This window comes from Chelmon rostratus, chromosome 3 (assembly GCF_017976325.1).
Source record: "Chelmon rostratus isolate fCheRos1 chromosome 3, fCheRos1.pri, whole genome shotgun sequence".
Taxonomy (NCBI): domain Eukaryota; kingdom Metazoa; phylum Chordata; class Actinopteri; order Chaetodontiformes; family Chaetodontidae; genus Chelmon; species Chelmon rostratus.
This window is the reverse complement of record NC_055660.1, coordinates 13,841,537-13,866,992: the sequence shown is the minus strand read 5'-3', so window position 1 is coordinate 13,866,992 and position 25,456 is coordinate 13,841,537. Positions and strand designations below refer to the sequence as shown.

At 41.3% G+C, this 25,456-nt stretch overlaps 2 protein-coding genes across 2 annotated transcripts in view; both read left to right on the top strand.

Moving 5' to 3' along the window:
* The window catches only part of LOC121604443 (extracellular serine/threonine protein kinase FAM20C-like), a 32,601-nt gene that overhangs the window by 6,175 nt on the left and 970 nt on the right, over positions 1–25,456 (top strand). The window lies entirely within an intron of this gene.
* Positions 1,612–25,121, top strand: LOC121604196 (dynein heavy chain domain-containing protein 1). Its single transcript, XM_041933641.1, has 43 exons — positions 1,612–1,673; positions 2,071–2,268; positions 2,399–2,602; positions 2,689–2,799; positions 2,984–3,140; positions 3,453–3,707; positions 4,023–4,166; positions 4,535–4,646; positions 4,875–5,107; positions 5,227–5,470; positions 5,709–5,866; positions 6,912–7,037; positions 7,180–7,456; positions 7,723–7,850; positions 8,239–8,437; positions 8,519–8,607; positions 8,752–8,980; positions 9,121–9,246; positions 9,351–9,445; positions 9,572–12,722; positions 12,818–12,938; positions 13,100–13,259; positions 13,363–13,639; positions 13,742–15,275; positions 15,557–15,662; positions 16,040–16,154; positions 16,274–16,460; positions 16,748–16,850; positions 17,192–17,320; positions 17,465–17,656; positions 17,796–18,215; positions 18,324–18,735; positions 19,073–19,171; positions 19,304–19,480; positions 19,825–20,003; positions 21,118–22,143; positions 22,243–22,411; positions 22,544–22,618; positions 22,890–23,115; positions 23,328–23,419; positions 23,501–23,650; positions 23,939–24,564; positions 24,693–25,121. Exons 1-43 carry the CDS (start codon positions 1,612–1,614, stop codon positions 25,119–25,121), a joined length of 13,302 nt encoding a protein of 4,433 aa, XP_041789575.1.

Below are 25,456 nucleotides of genomic sequence, written 5' to 3'. Positions count from 1 at the left end.
ATATAAACATAAACAAGCTAATGATGTATAATAATATGCCAGTCAGTGTTCAGAAGAATCTGATTTCATGTAGAAACAGAGAAACAGAGTACATTTAGTTAATACTTCCATACTTTTACTTAAGTAGGATTTTCACCTTTACTTGTAACAGAGTATTTTTATCGTGTGGCCTTGGTTTTTCTACTTTAAGTCAAGGATCTTATTACTTCTAACACCACTGTTTGTACACAGGCAGCCGAGGAAACGCTTTTCAAATTGGAATTACCGGAATGACTTGCTGTGATTTCTTGCTAGCAAATGTTTTCTTTTGTTTCCTGTAATCTTTACAAGTCATGTTGGGTGAAAATAAAAAGCTACAGTCCTGAGGTTAAAGGTTGCGAACAGTTAAAAGTGGCATACTTGACCTTCACATCGACCGTCCAACTCTACCGCCCAACTCAAGTTACTGTGCGTCACTATGGCAACGAGCTGTCGCCGTGGTTGCGCTGACAACTTGGTCCCAGCCAGGTAAGAAAGTCACACAAGTTAGTTTCTCTCCTTATGTTGTTAGCTAGTTCGTAGTTTTAATTTAACTCTTAAAACGGCGCTATCTGCTTTGTAATTAGGTCTCTCGTTGTCTGAAATTCGGCAGTATAAAGAACAGGTGCTTAACTGCGAAAAGGGTTCGTTTTTGTTTTACTACTTAACGGTGTTAGCTGGTATAAAAAGGTTAGCATAACTAAAGTTAGCTAACGTTAACTAGCAAACACTGCTTGCTCTTGTACGGCGCTGCCAGTAAACGCGATGCATGACTGTGATTTAGGGATCCATAAAAAGTGATTTCAGTCATTTTAAACATCATGTCAAGCAGATTGTAATTTAGCAGAAAGTGTTAAAATGTCTTTCAGTCAAAGCAAGTTGTAACTTAAAGGGGCTTTGTGATTGTTGGTAAGATTAAATATAAGCTAACGTTTATCTGCACATCACTATGAAGGTAAATAATGAATGAACCTTTATTTTGTCACCTGCTGAATCTCAAAGTCTGAGACATTCATACATCAAGGTGGTGACATTTTTCAGGATTTGTATGAAGGATAATAACTAATATTCAGTGCTTATCTGTGCAACAAGTAATGTTGAAAGCTGTTGTTAACAGTGCAGGATAGATTCAGCATGAGATGGTGGTAATTCACACTACTACAGTTTACTTTATGTTTGTTTTTTTTTCAGAAATTCCAGAGTAATGTCCTAATGTAGATTCGCAAAACAAAGTAATTGCTACCTAAACCTGCTTATGGTATGCATTGAGAGATCAGCAGCATGTCTGCTGCCCCTTCAGAGGAAAGATCCCATGATGGAGTTTCTCACACCTGCGGTAAAGGCAATGTCAGGCCTGGATCCAAGGTGAAGAAAAAGCCACGCTCCCCTGAATTAACTTTACCACCTCTATGCCGGGAGCCACCTTCTCTTTCACCAGCCTTTGTGGCCAGGCCTCTTTTCAGCCATGCCCCCATCCTCAGAAACATCTCATTTGATAGACCATCATCAGTGGTGGAACTCCCTCGTCTTATAGCCCAAGTAGGACCTGGGAGAGCCACAGATGACACAAAATGGAGAGAAGGACCTGGACTAATGGCCTCAACATTAAGGACCCACATCCCTATCAGAACAGCTAATGAGTCAACAGGGCAGAGGTACATTAATGCACCCATTTGTTCTGACACAAAAGTGTTGGGTAAATGTTATTCCTAATTTATCTTATGCGAAATGTTATGATAATTTATGACATCAACGCAATACTGTCACACTACCTGACAACAGGTTGGCATGATAAAATATGTAATGATGTTGATGGTATTTAATAGTGCTACATGTGTCTTGGCAGGCCTTTGACACAATGTCTGCTTGAAATAAATATTTTCCAGACATAGTTTTATTCCAGTATATTATAGGAGCTCTGTTACAGAGTGTTTCTTTCCCTCACCAAAGTACCATAAAGAGCTGATAAATTTAGCTGTCAGCGTTTACTCCCCAAACTACTTGATTCCTGAATTAACTGCTCTGTGGTTTACCCTGTTTTTATTGTTTCAGTCTTACAGAGAAAGATGATGCCATAAAAGTCACAACATGTAGGGATAAAAGGATTACGACTGTGAAAAACTGGAAAGCGACCAAACCACGCAAAGTTCCTCTCACTGGCACAGAGGTAGTTCATATCTTTGCCAATAAAAGAGACCTGGGGGAATTGGAGCTTTATTACCTGAAAGAAGTGAATGGGGACTCGTACAGGTACTCTTACAAGGTTATGTACCACGCTTTAATTTCAGACTCCCATGAATGCTTATGTAGTAATTTCGTTCTGCTGGGATGCACCCAATTAAACTGTGAATACACTGTGGTACGTCCTCCTTTTTTTTAGACCATATGACCTGAGAGTGGTCCATTCCAGTGAAGCTGGTTCCGAGCACTACATCTTCTCCCCTAATACTGTACTACATGTGACAGAGAGGGGTTATGGTGGATTTGTCAGTCCGGCAGAGTGGCACAGAGAGTCTATGTTGTGGACAGCTTTGCAGGAGATCCCGTTTTTCAGGGACTTTAGATTGCGGAAAGCTTTCACCTGGTAAGTACATATAAGCTGTGCTTTCTGCCACGTTTTTTAATGTCAGTCTTCATACGTTGTCTGCTCTGTGTTTTTCTTTGTACCAGGTTGTATAGAAGTGTGCGCAAAAGCATTTTTCAGCGCAAGTGTGAGGATCTGCAGGATATTCTGATTGTGGCTGTACCTCAGTTCAGAAATGCTCTTTTTCTCATGACCAGGTGAGTCACATTCATGTGCAAATCATTCCTTATCAATTAAATTGTTTATTTTGATGTAATACTCATTGAGCTGTTAGACTTGCAGCCAATTTTGGATCTGACCTCTAACTGTTAGATGGGACAGATGTTAATTGTCAACATTAGTTGTTCAGATTACCTGGTAATGGTGCTGTTTCCTTTACAGAATAATTGAGGAACTGAAAGGGACACACAGACTGCCCCAGGAGGAGCCTAGAACCTACACATTGCTGGAATTCACGAATTCACTGATAACCAAGAATCAAGAGTGTCTGCAGATACTGGCGAAGTTATCACAGTGTCGCACTGTCATCTTAAATTTGGTACGACTGTTTTTTTCTAACACTAAACAAAACAATAACAAACTCAAACATGGGTTACTGTGTGATAAATAGCTTTAATGATAAAGCAGTATAGAGCATTAGACATTTGTTTGGTTTGTTCTTGAATAAGATTTCAGAGAATGGAAAAGAAAGTTAGTGTTTCATCTGAGAAAGAACCATGTCCATTTTTTGAAGAGACTGACTTGTGCTCAGTTTTCCTGGAAAACACATTTTTTACAATATGTTGTTAAAATCTTATCACTTTAGAACTTCATATATTTTATTATTGCAGTGATGCTCTTTAATCCCCAGGTGAAAGAGGGCAGCTACAAGGCACACCAGGAGCTACAGCTGCAAATGGAATATGCTAAAAAGCCCAAGAAATGCTATGAACCCATTCATCTCCATCTGGCTCACCAGCAGGACCTGAAGAAAGAGTTGATCCGGTCTGAAAGCATCTTGCAGAAATTGGGCAATTTTGCTGCTCTCATCAATCAAATGATTGTACAGAGTCTCGTCACGATCACCCAACAAGACGCCATTTCTTTTCTCAGCAATGTTCTGAAGGTGACAAGAGGACATTCATTAACTCCACATATATAGCAGTGCCACAGTACAAGACCACAAACCTTCCTGCTGGAAAAAAATGTTGATTAGAAACGCAATGTTCTTGTCACCTTTGTTATTTAAACACAATATTTTCAGATAGAGCACTGTTGCAAACTGCTCTCGAGCTAATACCTGGAGGGAGATGGATACAAAACCAGTGCTACATAAAATGATGGACAAGGCATCAGATAAAGCAAACTGACGAAGAATTTAATTAACATTCAATCAAATGAATGCTGTATTAATGATGTATGATGTATTTTTGTTTATTAGAGGAAGAAATCTCAGCAGTGCTGTCTCTTCCACACTGAGCTGTGTTTCAGCGCCAATAGTCAGCTGACTGTGGACCCACCAATACTTCTATTCCAAGAAGCATTGAGTGAAGCACTCCTGACTGCTGGGGACTCTATAATTCAGGTAATTTAAACATTTCCACTGTTGCACAGACAGCTGCATAGATTAAATTGTCTTTTCCAGTGTGGAATGGACAGTTGCCTCATATTTGTGACAGTTGGTAATGATATAGAAAATGAGAAGATTACAAAAAATATGTAATTCTAAAATGTACACATTGAAATGTGAAGGACAAAAGTATGAATGTCTCCAAATGGTTGATTTATGCAGATATAAAGCCTTATCTTAAGGATATACTTAAGATAAACTATATTAAGTTTGCTCTATATTTGATGTGTTATGTTCATTATATATGTTCATTCAAACAGTGTTGTTGTAATTTTGATGATGAATTTATCTTCAGTCTTATAACACCTTTTGTTCTTGAGTAGATGTGCGACACTTGTGGATTCTTCCAAGAGAACAGCAACAGCGTCTTCGGCTCTGGTTTTGCTCAGGATTTAACCTCTGACTTTACTTGTATTGAACATCCTGCTATTACAGGTTCGGCCATTTCCATTGAAGTTGTTGCTGTTTTTTAAATTCCATGGTTCTGATTAGACTTAATTTGAGCTTCTGCTGACCCAAACCTGCAGTATTCATATGAGAATGGATCAGTGTGATCTAAAAACAGAGATGGTTTCAAATCAGATTAGTTGTCCTTGTTGTTATTCATTTTAGAAACAGTTGGAAGACAGATCATTTTGAGTGTCCATGTGTTTTATTACACAGGGGAGAATAAGAACATTGATGGATTGCCTGGTCGCAGAAAGTTTTGCTGCTGTCGATTGCTCAGAGACCTGTCATCTTGCTGGCTGGTGCCGCCTAAAAAGACCTTGTTAATGGCACAGGGCAACAGAGTGCATGGCTGCTACTATCCCATTCCCAAGAGGCAGCTGGAGTGGCAAATCAGCATCAATGATGTTGCAAAGCAAGTTGAGAAACAGCAGGCCAAGATCATGCAGGCAAGACTGTCGCTTTCAAATCAAATATTAGCCAACGTTCATGCATAATCAGTAGATGTGTTAATAATTCAGCACACCTGCTCATGTGTTTCTTGTAAATCTCACTGTTCTCTTAACAGGAAGCTGAACTTGAAATACAGCAGCTGTGTGAGAGCTATTCATGGTTGATCGACATCCATTTGTTCATTAGCCAATGGAGTCAAGCCTCTCTGGAATCAATGATTGGTCAGCCTGCTTTACTGTATGAGGAACACATAAAGAAGCTACGTCAATGGACCGAAAGAATCCAGACAACTCCCTCACCGGTCTCTACCTCCAACCAACTGTTCATCATCCATTGCACCCGCATAAAGGAAAATCTAGGTAGATCTGCTCTTGATAATTACATCTCCTTTCCAGTGTTTCATGAAGTCTCTAAAATACAGATTCCTATTCAAGAGCTTTTCAAATCAGCATTGCCACAAGCCAGGAAAGAATAATGAAACAATGTTTCTTAAAAGAAGTGATTGGTTATTGTTCCCTGGCTTTGTAAAATAGTAAACTGTATGGCCAGTCGATGGGCTGAGAAATGACTTTTTTCTCTTTGCCTTTGACTTTCAAGGGCAACAGCTGAAGTCGATTGAGGAGGAAATGCGAGAGCAGCTTGTTGAGCAGATAAAGCTGCACTCGGAAAGCCTCATATCAGACTTGGAGAGGGTTACTTGTGAACTCAAGAAAGAACCCAGAGACTTGTGTGACCTCTCAAAATACGCTCTTACGGTATTGCAACTCTTTCTACATGCTTGCATGGAAAAATAAGTGTAACGAAGAAACATAAAAACAGTTATGCTAAAGAGAAAAATCAGCCCAAAGGGTAAGAAAAAGCCCTCATAAAAAAACAATGCCCTAGTTTTTCCGGTTTTACCTTTACAGGGTTCATGAATAGAAGATTCAGATCCTCTAAAATTCCTTTTTTGGTCACACATTCACTTTAATCAGCCCAAGAGCTCTGCTTTGTCAGAGCAAATGTGTTCTAAATTTAGATTCCCATTATCCAAGAACGCACGGTGCATTAAGGTCTTCAGTGCTGTTATTTGAAGGAACACTGGGGAAGAACATTAGTGTGTACTTGTGGTGTGAGTAAGTACTCCAGTGAACTTTTGTGATGGTGAGTTGTCAAACACTTTGAAAACGCAATTTCAAGTCAGAGAGTTTATTGTTTGGTTGTATTTCACCTTATTGTCACCCACCTTGCCTGTCCAACCTGTAGGCCCTAGAATGTCTCTCTTATTTATTTCAAATTATTTGTCAGCATGGCAACATTTAAGGAATATTTAATAATCTGTACTATGATGAGATTTTACCCACCTGATAGCAGATGTTTTGATGATTTAGGATCCCAAAACCCATCATGCTGCAGTACATATCACTGTTGTCAGACCAAAAAAGTAGCGCTTATCACGTCACATTATTTAATGGTCAAAGGGACATGGAACTCAAGTACTACATAAAACTACTGCAAAACTACAAAGAACAAAATTGAAGCTGCATAGTGTTTGGGCCCTCGATAACCTTAGGGCCAGGAGATACATTTTAGATCAGTAATTAAACTTACAACCCCATTTCCCAAAAATTTAAAACAGAATGCAATCATTTGCAAAGGAACTGTGTTTACCGACAACAGTTTTACAAAGTGTTCCTGAGCCCATGTAGTTATCTCCTTTATACAATCATGTGTTCACAAAGTGTTGTAAGGTTATTAATTGTCAGCCATGTTAAACTTGCAAAATTGTTAAAAAATGCTAAATCTGTCTTCTCTTTTCAGGTGAGGGAGTCTGTGAAAATGTTGGCTGACGCACAAGTACGTTTGGAGTACATTCAGTCGCTCCAGGACACCATTTGCATATACTATGACAAGACGACTAAACAGGAGGTGACTTTGGAAGAAAAGGTCTGCAGGCATAAAAGTGAAAATGCTGCCATTAATAACCAAATTGTGTTATTTTGTACCATTACATCTGTTTTATCACATCTCAGTTATAGATTCTTTTTACAGTGCAGTGTGTGTACTTGTGTTTGTGTTCTATATTTAGATGCTGGACATGTTGGATTGCTTTCTTCCTCTCTTGAAGAGAGCAGATAGCATTGTGTGCCACCGTCTGCCTTCAGTGGCTAACGCTCTGGACACAATGTTCTCATTTTTGGTGAATGACGTTAAAAATATTGTCACTAAATCTACATCTGGACCCTTCCTTGACCCTGCCCAGAATGCAAAAGAGATGGTCTCCACACTGAAGCACATGTATGCACATGTGTGCAGTCTCGATGCAAAGCTGGAACAACTTAGTCAGAACAGTCAAAACCTGCAAGGTGAGATGATGCAAATTGTGGATATAAATCATTTTCAGGCATGACAAAATTACATTTGAACATGCACGTTTAGCTTTGAGCACTGGTAGATTAAACATGTATGTTAAAGAAGTAGGAAAAGAAGAAAAAAGAAGCTTAACAACAGCAAAAAAGCTTTTGCTGTTTTTTTATATATCTTTTTTTTATAACAAACATGGAAAAACTTGTCATGTTGTTAGACAAATCCTAATCTTGTCAGACTGTTTTGTTTAATTGCCTCCCATTAGAACATCCAATGGATTTGACCAGTTTGAAAACAGATGTTCAGAAGGTCAAAGCCTGTAAAGAGTTGTGGGAGTTGATTGCTGTGTATACAACATGGATGGAAGAATGGCAACAGCTGCTTTTCAGTGAGGTAAAGTGTCTAACAGACCTCTCTCTGCTTGTTAACAAGATGATAACAAATGTCTGTCAAAGAGGTAGTTATATGTATTCATGGTGATGACAAATTTCTGAGTAATTTGTTTCAAATTAAACTGTGCTTTAATTTTGGTCTTTCCTTAATTGATTGCCTTGTTTCTTTGGGGAAAAAAGTAGTCTGGTGTTAAGAACTGGAGTGTTGGCAAGTACAGCTTATCTCATAATACATACTGTACTACATCCAGAGATGCTAAGCACTGCTTATAAACCATTCTAAATTGTAAAAGTAGGAATATATTGTGATTATAAAAAAAAACCCTTAAGCCATTACCACTGTCTATGTGAATTAAACCAACAAATCTTTCGAAATACTTTTCTGTCAGGTTGTGGTGTCACAAGCTCAAGGGAAAATTGCGAAGTGGAAGGAGCAAACTCTATCTCTAACAAGTATCATACCCACCCATGATGCTGTGCTGCAGGAGACTTTAGGAAAGCTAGAAAGCTTTAACAATCATCTTGCAGTCATCGCGAAGCTGCAGAGCCCCATGCTCAAACATAAACACCGAAAAGCTATTTTTGAAGGTCAGACACTATGCCCATATTGTAATGCATGCATATAACCACAGCATATCTAAAGTAATCAAAATACATTCCATCTGGCAGGCATGGGTCTGCTGTGTGGCCCAGAGAAGAAGGTGACTGTTGCTGAACTGATGTCGCAACTTGAAGTTGACCAGAGACTTATTAGCAAGGTAAGAGCAGGACAGGTCAAATCAAGAAACAAAAGGAGCTGAAATATTTGCTGGTGAAAACAGGCTCAATAAACAACAAACTATCCTTATATGTCACTACCAAATGATACTTGATTTTGTTTATGGTACCTTTTACCCTGTCAGATATGTAGGGATGCACAAGCAGAGTGTGACATGGAGCAGAACTTCCAAAAGCTGCAACAGGGATGGGAAGCCAGACTCTTCCAGCTGGATAAATTCACTTTCCCTGTTTGGCAGCATTGTCAGTCACAACATGGATTAACAGAGACAGGGAGGCCCACAGGGGGCACTGTTTCAAATCTGCAAACTGCCAGTCAACATTCCTGTAATGATGCAGTATATACCGTCATTGGTGAGACTAAATAACAAGATAGCAGATTAATATTACAAATGAAGTCATTCCTGTAGTCATTGTATAAAGCTACAACTTTGGTTCCATCACTAGAGGGAAATGTGTTAAACTAATTTTCTACTTGCTATTCGGTTTCTCAGGTCTGGAAATACACTTTGCTGAGATAGAGAACGATTTGATGACCCTGTCCACCATGTTGAAATCCCCACACAGTATTGAGTTCAAGGTGCAGATGGAGGATTGGGTGCAATCACTACAAGATCTTGGTACAGTGGATATTCAGAAAAAAAAAATCTACTTTTGAAATTTTGCATTGCAGAAACAGTATGAACATTGTATTATCTTTTGTGTCCCCTTTCAATATTAATAGGGAAGCTACTTTATTTATTTGAAAGATACCAACAAATATGGGCCTTCCTGACCAAGGTGCTCCACGGAACCTTTAGTGTTCGGAAAGTGGATTTGGTATGTCCCTGTGTCATTACAACTCAAACATATCTCATTTTTGTAGTGCTATGAAACTAATAAATTTCAGAACTTTGCGCACATGTCAGTTTACATATCTGATTTTTTTTTTCTATTTTCTCGTAGCTAGAGCAGTTCCAACCAGTTGATGAGACATTTAAGGAAATCATGCAGTCTATATCAAAAGACCCACATGTGTTGAAGTTTGTTCATGCCAAGAAGACAAATATCAGATCCCATGGCAGTAACCTTCACCAGAGTCTGCTTGATGGTCTGTCTACAATGGAGGGTATCTCAAACCAGATGGTGGATTCCCTGGACACCCTTTGTGAACAGTTTCCAAGGCTTTGGTTCTTGAGTTACAGAGAAGTGATACAGTTACTCTCCTTTCACCCAACGCCTTTCACACTGCAACCCTTTGTATGCAGATGCTTTAAAGGGGTACGTAGGCTCGAAGAAGATTGTGAGATACCATCTAATTCAAGAGATATGAAGAGCTGTGGGGCTTCATCTCAAAACCACAGACAGATGAAGGTTCTGGGCTTTTTTGGCAGCCTCCAGGAGCACATTACTTTTCTGTCTCCTTTGGAACCGAATCTCAATCCCTTGGTTTGGCTTTGTGTCTTTGAGAAACAATTAAAGTTGACCATGGTACACCTCATTAAACAATGTGCTGTTGCGCGAAACCAGCTTGAACCATACACCCAAGATATGACATGTGATGAGAAAGTTGCAGACACTCTTCCCCGCATTGCTGATGGGAGGAAAGTTGCACTACCTGTGCTGGATCTGTTGTGTGAATATCCTCTTCAGTGTGTGCTGGTGGCTGAGGAGGCAGTTTGGTGCAGGATTGTTCTTAAAGCTTTCCAAGATTCAAGCCCAGTCAAGTTGAGCAACATAAAGGCATACAACTCTACAAAGCTGAAAAACCTTGGCTGTTCCATAAGGGATGGAGCCACAGGGGCTAACAGTGCATCTATGGTTTCAAAGTATAAGATGATGTGTCTGCGTGCTTTAGTGCAGCTTACGATGAATCATGCACAGCAGCTGTCTCGACTCATGGATGTACAGTATATACCTCTGGAGTTGTCCTTTGAGTGGCTAAGTTTGATGAAGTATCATATAAACTCAGAAGATTGGAGTCTGAAAGGCAATGATGATCCAACATGTTACGTGGATGTTTTGGGCCGTCAACTCCAATATGATTATGAATATTTTGGTCCAGAAGATTGGTTGATGGTGCAAACTCCGTCCACAGATCGGGCAATGCTGGGTATTCTCCTTGCTCTAACAAGCTACAGATGCGGGTTTGTGAGTGGACCCTGCATGTCTGGAAAGAAAAAGACTGTGGCGCAGTTAGGTAAAGCGCTGGGGCGACAGGTTGTCAGCATACAGTGTTGTCCAAGCATGAGACCTGGTGTCATTCAGAAGATGCTGTTGGGTGCCCTCCAGACTGGAGCATGGCTTCTACTAGACTCTGTGACCTCACTAACACAAGGGGTCTTGTCATTACTGGGACAGCATCTAGTAGACATTCACCAGTCCTTCTCTGAGATAACAAGAAATAAGAATCAAAAAGTGGATGAAGATCCAAAGGACAAGACTGCTGATGGTGTCAGAGGTTGCAAAAACATTGTTGATTCAGAATCCCATATCTTACTTGCAGGGAAACGCATCTCTGTCAGCCTAAACTATGGATGTGTTCTCATCTCATCAAAGGGGTATACATCTGAGGTTCCAGAGAGTCTGCGATGTGCAACCAGACCTGTTGCATTAGCCCGTCCAGATTACAGAATCATTGCAGAAGTAATGTTGTCTTCCATTGGTTTCTCTGAGGCGATGTCTTTAAGTCGACAGCTAGTGTCTCTTATCAGCCTGGCCAAGGATTCCTTCTGTCTGCCTGATTTCATCACTGACGACCAGAGCTGCTATCTTGTTGTATTGCAAAAGATCATCTCTGCGTCTGAAATGCACTTACAACAAAGTGTAAGGCAGCAAGAAATTTCAATTGAGGCTAATGGATCAGCTGCAGAACAAACTGATCTTACGTCTTCACAAAATGTGACTGCCAGAGTTGTGGAGAAGAATGGAAAAGAAACTGAAAAGCCTTTCACGCTGCGCCGTTCTCATTTGTCAGTTATACAGGGATTAATGGAGGAGAAAGCCATCGTCAAAGCGATTCTTTCTGTCTTAATACCTGTTCTTTATGAGCACAAGAAAGCCTCACAGTTCTACAACATTTTCAAGGGCATTTTCCCTATAGCCTGCCAGTTTCCTCTTTTCCAACAATACATTCAGGAGGAAGAAAAGAACCAACTTAAAGATGCACTTAAAGAAGAATTACGAAGCAAATGGTTTCAATGTGACACTGAAATAATTTCCAGTGCTCTTACACTCTACCAGACCATGAAACTCTCTCAGGCAGTAATGCTTATAGGCCCCTCCGGTAGTGGAAAGACAACCTGTTACTGTGCTCTAGCTGGAGCACTCAATCGTCTGGCTGCAAAGGCGGTGGAATATGTGTTTGAAAAAGACAATATGATTGAAGGAGATATCCCACAGGCAGAGCCTCATTTCTCTGCTTCAGCCTGGAATGCTGTTTACAGTTTGGTCTTATTTCCTAATGCCATGTCGCAAGAAGAGGTATTTGGCTCCTTCTGTGAAAAAAGAGGATGGCAAGATGGAGCTGTTGCAAAGGCGCTGCGAGATTCACAACGATATGAACCAACAAGTTCTACAATCTGCAACAAGAAAAGTAATCAGGCACCCATAGTGAAATGGCTGGTGATGGATGGGAAGCCTGTGGGGCAGCCAGGCTGGTTAGATTACTTAACCACACTTTGCAGTCCTGAGAACCCATTTCTGTGCCTGTCATCAGGTGAAACACTGCCATCACACCTTAAGCTGCTTATGGAGATCACTGACCTACGTGATGCAAGTCCCTCTGCAGTGACCCGTTGCAGCCTTGTCTATTTCACGGGTACTAATCTGTGGAAGACTGTGTGGAAGAGTGAAATGGAAGCTCTCTCTTCTGAACACAAACTGGATCAAGGAACCTTGAAAATGTGGAATCGTCTGGCTGAAGATCTTTTCTCCAGCACTCTTAGTGTGCTCAAGCAAAAGACTTTAACCTCTGCAATCCATAATGAAGGAGAATCAAGCCTCATATATGGACTGCAAGAAATCATGTCATTTTTTCGGCTCCTGCGTGCCCTACTGCAGCGTTTTGGAAAGGAAGTGGAAAAAGCTGAGGCAACACCACAAAGAGACAAAAGAGGTATAACCATAATGCATGAGCATATACTGGACATACAGATATTTATGGTAGTGACTTTACTTTTATTAATACTGTCTCACTTTTTCTTCCAGCAGATATACTTCTACACAGAGCTGACGCAGCAGGCACAGATTCCAACACTAATCAAGAGCTGCTAGCCAGGAACCTTTTTCTGGTGGCTTATATTTGGGGATTTAGTGGACATCTGCATCCTCGGTAAAATAATATATAGGGAACTTGTCATGTAGTCACACACCATATATTTATGCAAATAACTGAGTATTTATGTGAATGCTGTTAACTTATCTAATTACTCAACCCCCAAATTGAATATCAGTCACCAATTTTCTTCATATCTTTTTATGTTTTTACTCCAGTGAAAAGCCAAAGTTTGACTTACTGGCCCGTCAAGTGCTGTTTACTTGCCGGTACAAAATTCTGGTTCCTGATGAAGAGAGTGTGTTTGAACACTTTTTTAACATCGACAGCAAGACATGCCCCAAGAACACAGTGTTGACAAATTCCATCTCTCCCAAGGTTTGTCCTGAGCATTCTGTCGTTTGCAGTGAATATACATAAATGTAGTGATCACAGCATTTAAATATTTTAACTAACAAGTGTCTTGAATCTATTTACCTAGTATGGGAAATATACTTACCTCCTGAACCTCATGTTGGAGGCAAACCAGCCAGTGTTGCTGGCAGGAGAGCCTGGTTCTGGAAAAACCACTCTGTGCAAAACTTTGCTGAGTTTTGACCAGCCACATATTAGCCTACCAGCCAGTCCACTCCTGAGCTCCAGAAACCTGCGCACTATACTGAAGAGCTGCCAGAAGAACTGTAAAGATACTATGGGTTCCATGCCAAAACGGCAGAGACTGCTCCTTTTTGTGGACGATTTGCATGAGGCCCCTTGTGGTAAGAAAATGTACCTTATGGAGATTTAATGCTACATTTTTTGTCTAATTTTGCATCATGTGAAGCTTTATAAGGTTAATATTTCTGTCTCCCTGTTGACAGATGTCTATGGGAAGACGTCAGCAGCTCTGGAGACGCTGCGACAGAGTATTTCAAAAGGAGAGGTTCTCACATTTGATACCTACCACTTCAAGTTACTGAGTTCTGGAGACATCAGTTACATGGCTACCTGTTGTGTTCTGGGATCGGTCAGTCCCCACAGCAATGTCATATCTTCCAGGCTCTCACGTCTACTCTCCATTTTTGTGCTCCCTAGCCTATCTGTGGATGTTATATTGTCTATCCATTCTCCTAGGCTAAAAATATGGCTTCAAGATATGCCGCTTAAGCAGAGTGGTGATGACATGGCATGTTGCATTATTACTGCAACTAAAAGTCTGTATCATGCAGTATGTGACCGATTCCAGCCTACTGTACAGAGGCCCCATTTCATATTTTCCCATCATGATATTCAGAAGGTGTTTTGGGGGATGTGCCTGTGGAAGCCTAACACCCCAAACACAGGGAAGCTGCAGAAAAAGGATAATTCACTACCAGGCTTTCCTCCAGCCCTGTCAGGGCCTGCAGCATCAGATCTTAACATAGTACATCTCTGGATGCATGAGTGCATGCGTACATTTAGTGATAGGTTATGTTCAGAAGATGAAAGCAAAACTCTTGTGTCACTCATAGCTAAGACCGCAACAGCACACTATGATGTTCGATTGGTTGATGAAACCCAACCTGTCACAAGCCTTGCTATTCACAAACTACCCACAGACACAGCAGATACCTGTAAGCCAATAGATCAGAGTGTAGATAAACTAAATCTTCCTCAAGAGCCCAAACCAGCTGACCAGTCAGACCTGAAGAAAGGCCATATATTGACTGACCCTTCCCTTCCATCTGAAAGCAATCGCTCAGAAGAGGCAAGCCTAAAAACTCACCCTTTACAACAGCCAATTCTTCAGCATATGGAGGAAATAGTAGTTAAGCTTGTTTATGGTCCTGACCTCTCTGATATCCTTAAGTCAATGAATCAACAACACAATTTTAGATGTAGCAGTTCTTATCAGGACCAAGACCTTGATATACTACAACAGGAGCTGTGTGCACTCATTGACAGCAAAGAGGAAGACAAAGGACAGAAAGTTTATAATGACTACAACATTACAACCAGATGCATTTTACCCAGACAGAGGGTGAGTCAGCTGTTACATATCCTCAGGGCGTTGCTCATACCTGGAGGTCACGGAGTGTTGATTGGCACAGACAGAGGCACAGGCCGGAAAACCACTGTGCGTTTAGCTGCTTATGTAACGGGATATCATTTGATGGAGGTTCATCCTGGCAATGAGAATAAATTGCACGAAATCCTAAAAGAGGCTGGGAATCAAACGAGAGTGGATGGAGTGAATGTCATCATACTGGTCCATGAAGGAATTAGCTTGTCTGTCAGAGAAGAACTATTGGTGGCGATGGCCCACAGAACCTACCCAGGGCTCTACACAGATGAGGAGTTGGGAACCCTTGTTTCCAGAGTGACTGCTGTGAAAAACTCAAGAAGATACCTTATGGACAGCTGGATGTTTGAGAAGTAAGACGATAACACCTAGTTAATCTTGTTGTCATTCTGCTTAGCCACATTATTTGGAGACAGTTAGTAATTAATTTTCTCATATCCAAAAGTGTTTGTAATATTAATGGATTTGTAATGTGGGCAATCATCACTACATTCATTTATACTGTAGTTGTGCTGATGATGATTGTCATTTAAGAATGAGCTTACAAGGAAACTTCTGACTACTTACAGTGAATATTTGAAAATGAAAATGTAAGTACAATGCAAACAATATTTGTTCTGTTTCTTTTAACAAGGCACTTGAACCAAATCCACAAAAATGTACATGTGTTCCTGTTGCTTCCCTTCACCATGTCAGACAGCAGTGAGATGCACGCCAACAATGGAACCCATGGATGGAATGTAAATAAGTATTTTCTTTGATTACAATCTTTGTACCTATATTCCATAACAAAACGCAAACTGTAATTTTTTAGACCAGCAAGCCCAGGCACAAACATTAAAACACATGCTTTTATGTTTGATACTTAAAGGACCAATGCTTGATTAGGGCACAGGGCTCTTTTTACTACATCTGTCACTTCACAGTTGAGTCATTGAGGTCCACATTTCAGTTCTAGCCCATGTCGTTGAGTATGCACAGTCCTAAACTGAATGCAGACCATGCAGCATCAACTCTGATGTGATATTTGGTGCAAGTTGTGCCTTCGATATGTTATTTCTAATGGAATTTTAAATAGTCGATCAAAATGCATGACTTTTTATCCTTTGTGATCTAGGCGCAACTGACCAAGGCCCTAAGCTTCAGTTGCTGTGTAGAGGTGTACCGGCCATGGTCCAACCAGTCTTTAGTAGAAGTTCCTGCTCAGTGCCTCAAATCCAGTCCCCACAAAAGTGAGTCACACCACCAGTTTATACCCAAAGTCTATACTCACTTCATCTTTAAGACTTTTTACAAGCAGTGTTATTTCCATGCTGTACCAAGGCAGATTCTTTTTTCTTTTTCTATTTAGTGAAAAGTGAAGGGTTAGAGGTCAGCCTGTCTGTGGCTATGGCAGGAATCCATCAATCCGCGTGTCAGTATGCTTCTGTCCTTCTAAGAGCTCAGCCTTTCAGTCCTCAGACTTATATGGAGTTCATTGCCCACTTTGGTTTCCTCTGCAATCATCTGCACAAGCAAAGGCAGAGCCAAGCTAACAGGTAATAACTGTTAAATATCTAAAACTGGTAGATGGGTAGAATATTTCATCGTTTTCGCTGTGTAAACCAACACAGCTATCACATCACAAACTACATCCTGAGCAATATCTGACACAGTTAAAACAAAAATTTAACACGGTAACCTCCACAAAGCGTTTGTTGCAGAGTTGTTAATTAGATTGCAGTAGACTGTAAAGCTGCAAACTATATTTTCTTGACACCATAGTATGTCTTTTTAAACAAAACAGAAATACATATACACAGTACAATAACTTGTGTTTTTTCAGAGTTGCCACTGTTCTGTGTCGCTTGGATGTCATGAACAACAAAGCTATACAGTACAAAGAGCGCATAATAAGACTACAAGAGAAAGTTGCTGAGACACAGCAGGTAATGTATAGCAACTCAGCCTATTCAGTTCAAGTGGGATCAATATTCCCTATAAGTTTCAGCAACATTGACTGCCACAGTTTCCATACAACAAGAGTTTATTTTTCACTACAGTCAAAAATAATTTAGACAACCTTGCAAGCAATGTTTGCAGTGCACTTCAGAGGCTTGAGAGGCAAAATATTTCTGTACAGTAAAATAATATTTTTTTACTCTCCATATGTCCTTCAGTTATTATTGCAGTTTGAATATTCAGTCATATTCACCTTATAATAAACACTTTTATGAAAATTACAAATTAAAGTGTTGTCATATATATCCATATCCTGTCCATCCTTAAGCGTGAGAAAGATCTCCTCAGAGCTGTAGCTTGCCAGAAGAGTCTGCTCGAGGAAGCTTGTAAAACATGTGAAGTAGAGGAGAACAAACTGTATCATCTGGAAGAGCAGATAAATTACGCTCAAAAACAGGTAAACAGATTTCCAGTTCTAATAAAATCTGCATCCAAAATCATATTCATGTTATAAGATCATCATACTATCTTTGGCTCTTTTAATATTGGGCTTTTAAATCCCTTAGAACAATTTCGAGCATTTATCTTCTTTTTTTTTCAGATGAGACCTGTGTTCTTGTCAGGCCTCAAGATTCTCAGTTGTCTGAATCCATCTGACCTGGAGGAGGTGCGCCACTACAGAGATCCTCCTGACGGAGTTGTGAAAGTCATGGATGCCATTTGTTTCCTGTTTAATCATCCACCAGGCTGGGAGAGTGCTAAACAGCTTCTTGGACAATCCAGCTTTTTCCAGGTGTGTGGAAAAATATTCATATTGTAATATACCTCTTTCAGTGGTAAAAATATTACAATGGTGCCATATGTAGGTTTGTAACAGTCAACAGTGCTTTGGTAATGTTTTGGGATTGCTTTTTTCCCGATGTCTCTCCTAGGAGTTGGAATTTTTTGACCGCTATGCTCTGACAAATGAACAGCTGCAGGAGCTCGGCCAGATAGTTCACAATCCTCAGTTTGTGCCGGAGTATGTGCGAGAGGTGAGCAAGGCCTGTGAGTCATTGTGTCGGTGGGTCCAGGCTGTGTATGAGTGCTGCTGTATGCAACACCAAATGTTGGTCAAGCAACAATTGGAGGTGCTGGCCAAAGAGGCACAAAGTCAACTGTACCTGGCCAGGCAGTGCAAGGAGGACACATACCATCATCTAAAGGAAATCAAGCTTCAGCTGCAGTTGGTACAAAAAGAACTGAAGGAGCAACTGCTGAGTCTGCACACAGCTGAGAGCTCAGAAAGAGAGGCTGCTACAGCTGCAGGGCAGTTGGAGACACATGTCAGAGACTGGAGGGCTGCTGCTCAGGTAACACAGAATCTGTAATTATACTGTACATGCCACTTAATTTCTTAGCTTGGTGTATTTTTTTAAATTCTATTGAACTAATTATAATTATGTGTATTTCTCTTTCAGCAGGCAGAGTTAAATAACCAAACTTTACCAGGAGATGCCCTTACCCTGGCTGCAATCATCTCATATTTAGGCCCCTTTGGACCTGATATGCGCATAGAACTGTTGAGCAAGTGGAGGGACCTATGTGAGACAGGACACATCAACATAAATCCCAAGGACCCTCGAATCTCTCTGTTTACCGACTCTGACGCTGCACCTTCTCACCCCCTTCTTGGTTTTCCCATCTCTGTGTCTGAGAGGCTGCAGCTGCCTCTGGGTCAGGCATTAAGTGTGCTCCAGGACGCTCCATCTGCCAGAATGGTTATAAAGCTGCTGTTGTGGGGCTGCAGGAGTGCCTGGGTTCAGTGCTGGCCTCTACTGGCAAACACCCAGCAACATCTTGATATAAGCTCTCAGAGCTGGCTCATCACAGGCAGGTCCTTAGATTTACATCGTCAAAATCGTCCTGACATCCTTGTGGCTTGTTTTGATGATATCCTGTAGAACTGGTCTTGACTGTCTATTCATTCACATTTTGCGGTACCACTAATCAATTAACCATTTAGCCTATAAAAATATTTTGTTTATTGTGTTGTTTGTCCAAAAGTCATAAAATCCCAAAGTATTCACTCTACTTATTGTATGTGCCAGGATAAACAGCATTACAAGCAACTAAACTCTGTGCTCAGATATTTATCAAATATACCAGTTTTGTTTTCTAATTTGTATTGAAAAGCTTAAAATCAATATGATAAGTATCTGCTCTGCAGGAGAGAGTGCCAAGCTTGACAAGGAAGCAGAGTGTGGAATGGTGGTTTGTGCTGATGATCCAGAGCTACTGCACAAGCTGGACCAGGCTGCAGATGAAGGTGAATTAAGGGATGATAAAATATGATAACAGGCCTACAGGTTTTACATGATGTAGTTAATATTATACCCATTTTTGTGAAATTTATAAATTACGGTTTTTGGCTTAAAGTCATTCTTACCTTCATTTGCAGGTTTGAGGGTTCTGGTAACTCACATGGAACGTGCAATTCCCAGTGCACAGTTTCTGGCCAGATTGGCACGCCCTGCCAGATGTTGCCTTCCAGGTTTAAAACAGCATGTTCAGCCAGCTCATCCTGAATTCTGCGTCTTCCTTAGCACCCATCTGCCTGTCCAACTGCTTAGCAGTGGTAGGAAGGATTTGTAGAGTCAACAGAACTGTTCTGTTAAAGTCACTTACTTGGCATTTTTCTTGCAGCAGCAGTGCAGGATTTTCAAATTAATTTGTCATCTGAGTCCAGTTTATGTACAGGAGTTTGTGTTAAAGTTGTAACTGATACAGAGTCATGCTAATAACTTTTCACAGATTATAGTGACACTCAGTATTAAGACAGCCTACTTCTCTGTATTGCCTATATTACCCAGAATTTACCCAGAATTTTATCAAGTGGACTCAGTGGACATTTTACAAATTAGCTCCTCTGACTCATCTGAAAACAGTGGCTCACTGGGTATTCGTGCCTTTCTTCCTCAGAGATCCATCCGTCCATCTTGGCTCAGGTACACGTGGTTGACCTCTCTCTGAGCTCAGAAGAGATCCAGGAGCTGATGCTGACACAGCTGTTGCGGTCTGAATGTGAAAAGCTGCTGATTCAACACATGCAGCTCCAGAATGAGAAGCAGTTGCTGCAGGGGAAACTGGTCTCAGAAGAGGTGACGAGATCACCATTTACCATCATATTAAGCCAGTACTGTTTCTGTTGGTTATTTAGTCTCTATATTATTTAGTCAAGTAGAATGAAATCAATTTGGAATACATGAAAGTTTTTTTTATATCTCAGACAAAACATTATTGCTCAAAAAGTGTCAAAGGCTCAATCTGCAACTGGCATACAGCCTGATTTATGCCTCACTGTCAGAGTTCGCTTTTCTAATAGTTGTTGGCCAAAATATTTGCTTTGCTTTTTGTTGCATATAGCCAGGGTCAATGCGCATTTGTTTGGAATTTGCATTATTTTAAGTAGCCTCAACAAAAGGTGAGTGATTCTCACACATCAGCATCAACCTGTCTTTTACCTGATTCGATGATAACACCACTTAGTCTTTGTTTCCATGGCAGCTGTCATTGCCAGTTTCTTTCATCAGTATGCACTAAAATCACTTTGCGGATTGGAGCCCATGCAGTTGCATAATCTTAGGCGTATCTGTAAAATACCTTGCTAAAATTTATTTTCAAAGGTATCTTGAATTTTGTGAGGTTGCAAGTCATGTCATCATCTAAATGCTCTGCAGTTTGCCTACTGATGTGGCTGATTGGGTTCAATGATTGTCAGTTAATCTTTTTTCATATAATATATGTCGTGTCCATGCGCTGTAATCTGGCTGAAATGAGACTGTGGAGTGATATGGAGTGGAACAAATTGCATGAATATGACTTATATAGGGAAAACAAGCAAACAAACAAGAGCTTGATGATGCTATCGGACTGATATTTATTTCACTAAAATTCAGCTTGGATCCTTTTTTATCAGTTGCTTCCGTAATTATTGTTGATGATTGATAAAAAATGTGGGGTGAGGGGCATGAAATTTGTTTGGCTTCTGAAGGGCATAATAGAAAAAGTCTGAGAACCACCGCCGTGCAACAACCATGAGCTTTTGAGAGTGGTTTGTGCATTTCTTAATCAAGCTGCCACCGTGATTGTGTTTAAGAGTAAAGCTGAGTGCAGTCCTTTCATGCAAAATCAGACCTGACAGAAGATAATGTAAACATCTGCTTTTGTTTGTAGCTGCTGTACATCAGTTAACTGTATACAATCTTGTCTTAGGATACTCTGATGGACTACATCCTGCAGTCTAACTCCTCACTGCTGAAGGACACTGATTTTCTCCCCCGTGTGGCTGTTTGTCAAGAAGCAATGAAGAAACTGCAGGCTGAGATCCAGCAACTGAGCGGGGAGCTGGAGTACCAGGAGTCCCTGCTGTCTGTGCCCCGACCGTTAATGAGGCTGGCAGTTGCCCTCTTCCAGGCTCTTCAGCAGGTGTCCCGTCTTTCCCCTGCCTACTACTTTTCCCTACGTGGTTTCATCACAGTTATGCAAGAGGTCTTCATTGTGAAGGGCAGACCAATAGTGTCTAATACCACTGGGAAAGTGCCAGGGGCCATAATATCAGAGGTCACAAACCGAATGGTAGCCCGGCTGCTGGTGCAATACAGGCCTTTTCTCATGAAGAGCCATGCCGCTGTTCTGAAGCTGCTGGTGTCTGTGGCTCTGCTCCAACACAACCAGCTCTGCCCTGAAGCAGAGAGGGCAGCTTTCCTCAGGGGCTTTCAAGATATAGAACATCCTGTCATGAAGTGTTCCCCTACTCCCACTATCTCGCAGTCCACTACAGCTCTGCCTAGCTGGGTACCGCCTCTTATCCACCCAGAACTCCTCTGCCTAGAGAAGATCCCAGTCTTCAGAGGGTTGATTGCCTCTCTCTCTACTTGCCCCATGCAGTGGCAGGAGTACCTGCACTTTCCATCCTCCTCTGTAGCAGGGGCTGTTCCCTGTCGCTCTCACTCCCATCTATCCCTGCTACAGCGGGCTCTCCTCTGGAAGACCATGCTCCCAGACTGTCTGGAGGGACTAGCTGACGCCATGGCTGTCTACCACCCCTGCCTGCCTAGACAGACAGCAGAGGATGAGGCCCCTCACACTGGGAACCCAGAGGCCCTCTCACAATATATTGTCAAACATGAGGGACCCATCATCCTCACATTGCCCAGTCCAAGAGAAGATAAGTGGACAAGCATTCAGCCTCTTTACTTGATTACCAAATTGGCCCACTCTGTAGCAGAAACAATGAAGGTAACACACAGTCTTATTTTGTTTCAAGTTAAAAGCTGTAACCATCATACATGAGTGCCGTGCTTGATGTTTTTCTTAATGAATATGTTTCAGGTTCAGGTGAAAGTCATTTCTTTTGGGGCTCTGTGTGACACAGAGGACATCCTCTCAATGCTGGAACAAGCTGCTAATGATGGCCACTGGTTGGTTTTTAACAACTGTCACCTGCTGCAACAATGGGATGAAAAAGTAGTGACTCACCTCAATCAGTTGATTTCCTCTCTCAGAGGTAGGTGGTTGATGAAGAATCACTTTGCATTTATTAATGTTAACACATGCTTAAAACCCAAGTTAAAGCCCAGTATTTCTATTTATGTATCTACCTATCTGCCTACTTGCTGCCTACCTACCTGTCATGCAGAGGAGGGATGCCTGATTCACCCATACTTCCGATTGTGGTTTATAACTCAAGAATATGCATCATGCGCCATACCAGGTAGTAGATCTGTTATATTGTCATAACTGCTCTGTCCCAGTCTTCCATTCAAGGTCAGTCACTAGAGCTGTAGTCCAAGGGACTGAACGATCTTTCTTTTTCACTGACACCACTACCTGGTGCTAAGTTATAAATATTAGCAATTTAACATACAAATAGAATATTATTCCGAGTCAGACAGTGTATTGCCTCTCGTAAAACAGTACCCTCTGTTTGTTTGTAATAATGATTATGATTTTAATGTAGATTATTATTTGTTATCATTAAACAGCGGCAGTGCGGATGTGTGCCCTGCCTCTGGTCTGTGACTCTCCCTGGGATCTGAAGGAGGAACTGAGCTGTTCCTTGCGACAGGTGATGTCCGTCATACAGTGTCAGTCACTGTCGGGTGTCACAGCAGACAACATGGAGCTCCTCCTCCGCTGTGCCACCTTCCACTCTGTGTTACTGCAAAGACAGACCTATAAATACTTAGGCCAAGGGAGAATACACAATTGGTGAGAAAATGGGCCCACATTCTGTATGCCGCAGTTAATATACAGTATAGGTGTAATATTTTTTTTCTGTCATATCTATTTTGAGTGAAACCAAATATGACATAAATTTATATCTCAGTACTTTAAAACCAAGATATATTCTTCAAATGGTGGAAATGTAATAATGGATTAAGACATTATTCTTGTGCATGTGGATTGTTTCTGTTGTGAAGGAGTCAGGAAGACCTCTTGGCTTTGATGGATGCACACATTTGCATTGCTAGTCACTGCCATGACAAGACAAAGGCTTTGCAGTACATAGCTGGTGAGGCTACAATACCAGATAAAACATTTCCTCTAGTTCAGTTACTATATGTTTTAACCTTGTTGTACTTTTCATTTATAGTCAATCTAGTGCATGGCGGTCATGTGCTAGACTCTGCAGATTTGGAGGTGGTGGAGAGTGTTGCCAAGATCTGCCTCAGCAGAATGTCACCACTCTGGGACAGTGGACAACACATCCTCTCAAATATTATCAACAATCCTGGCCACTATGGTAAATAAACAATACAGTAACTGTATTTTGCGTAGTACACTGCTCATTAAAGCTAATTGATGAGAGAGTGAACCAGAGTAAATCATGCATGTAAAGATAAGTTATTTACTCTTGCATTTCAAAAATTAAGCTCTGGCCTTTAAGTAGAGCAAGTTACATGATAAATCAGCATCACAAACAACTTGTAGCATGGAGTACAAGCATTAAAGCCACAGCTGGTGTTTTTTTATTTTGGGCTATTCCGTCTAAGTACAGTGTATTGACTGTGGCTGTGTTTAATGTCGTCAGATTTGACAGGACTGTTGCAGATTTTGGAGCAGGGCCTTCAGGTTTCAGGAAACATCAATGACCCCCTTGTGCTGGGCTTCAGTGCAGATGTGGCAGCTGAGATAATCAAAATCAATAGCCACAATTTGAAAATACTACTGCAGGCTTCCCAGACTCCTCCAGGAACAGTGGGGAGTTTCTGCAGCCAGCTGAAGCAGCCTGCCACACTGCCAGCCTTCAGCCATGCTAGAGACAGACTGCAGACTCTGAAGCATTACCTCACACACAAGAATGACAGCACAGTTCCAAATGCAGGAGCTGATTCTCACAGTCCCATACGTGACTTCCTCCGTGCTGAGTGGGATGATCTCATTGATTCAGTGTCCTCACTCCTCTCACAGCTCCAACAGCCCGTTCAATACAGCACGCTGACCTTCACCTTCCTCCACAAGCTCACTAACTTGTCTCACTTGGAGAGGAGAGCAGAGTTGCTCAGTGCTTATCTCTGGAACCAAAACACTTCAGATCCGCCTGGTGCCTACCGACTATCTGCTTTTAAAAATGCCAGAGGCTTTCTGGTGGCAGTGATGAGACAGACAGCTCAAGTAAATTGCAAAGATATCAATGATATAGCCCTGCATTTTCAGGTAAAGCATACAAAAAAAAAATCTTGGTAAAATGACCTCTCAATTTTGTAACCCAGTGGCTGAAAATGCTTAATTTCCTCTTACTTTTTGCGGTTGCTGCAGGTTGATTGTTGTTCTCTTTCCTCCAGGTTGTGAGTGATAGTACATACCCAGCCTCGCTTCCCCTGGATGCTGTGTATTTGTGTGGCCTGGAGCTAAGAGGAGCGTCATGGGACACACAGCTAGGAGCCCTACAGGACACAGTCTCTCTGAAGCCATGCTCACTGCCCCTTGTGTGTGTCAAGGCTCAAGTCAGGAGCTTAGGCACTATCCAAGATACATTCCCTTATAAAAGTTCACATTTGAAGGATGGCAGCAAAGTCCAGGTTGCACAGACTTCTCCATCAGCTGCCCCACAGTTACCACTCTATCACTGCCCGCTGTATCTCGATGGAGAGCGGGAGAGTGGAAATTGGGGACTGGCAGATGTTAACATTATCACTACGTTTCCCCTCTCTGCCAAGCTAAATCCTGTGATGTTTAGTTTGAGAAGGGTGAGGCTAGTGAGTGTGCTGTGACTAATCCAAAAGTCTTAACCTGTTGTGATGCACCAGACTGACACTTTTACTGAATACCCAAGTGTGGATTGATAAAAGAGTCCTTCCTCAGCCTACATGAAAAGTCCTTTACTGATTTTGTCATGAGGACGACATGTAACTTTCTATTAATGTAAAAAAGCCTCTGTATACTTTTATTTTTGTTTTTCATTAATATTTTTACAGTGTCAAAATGGTAATCGCTAGCATTTTGTATGATCACCCAGCCCCGCTGTTTGGTGTGGCCTTGTGCACCTGTAACCACACCCAACAGTGATCTGTATCAGCTGGCTTTCAGATGGTGTTAAGTTCTTTTG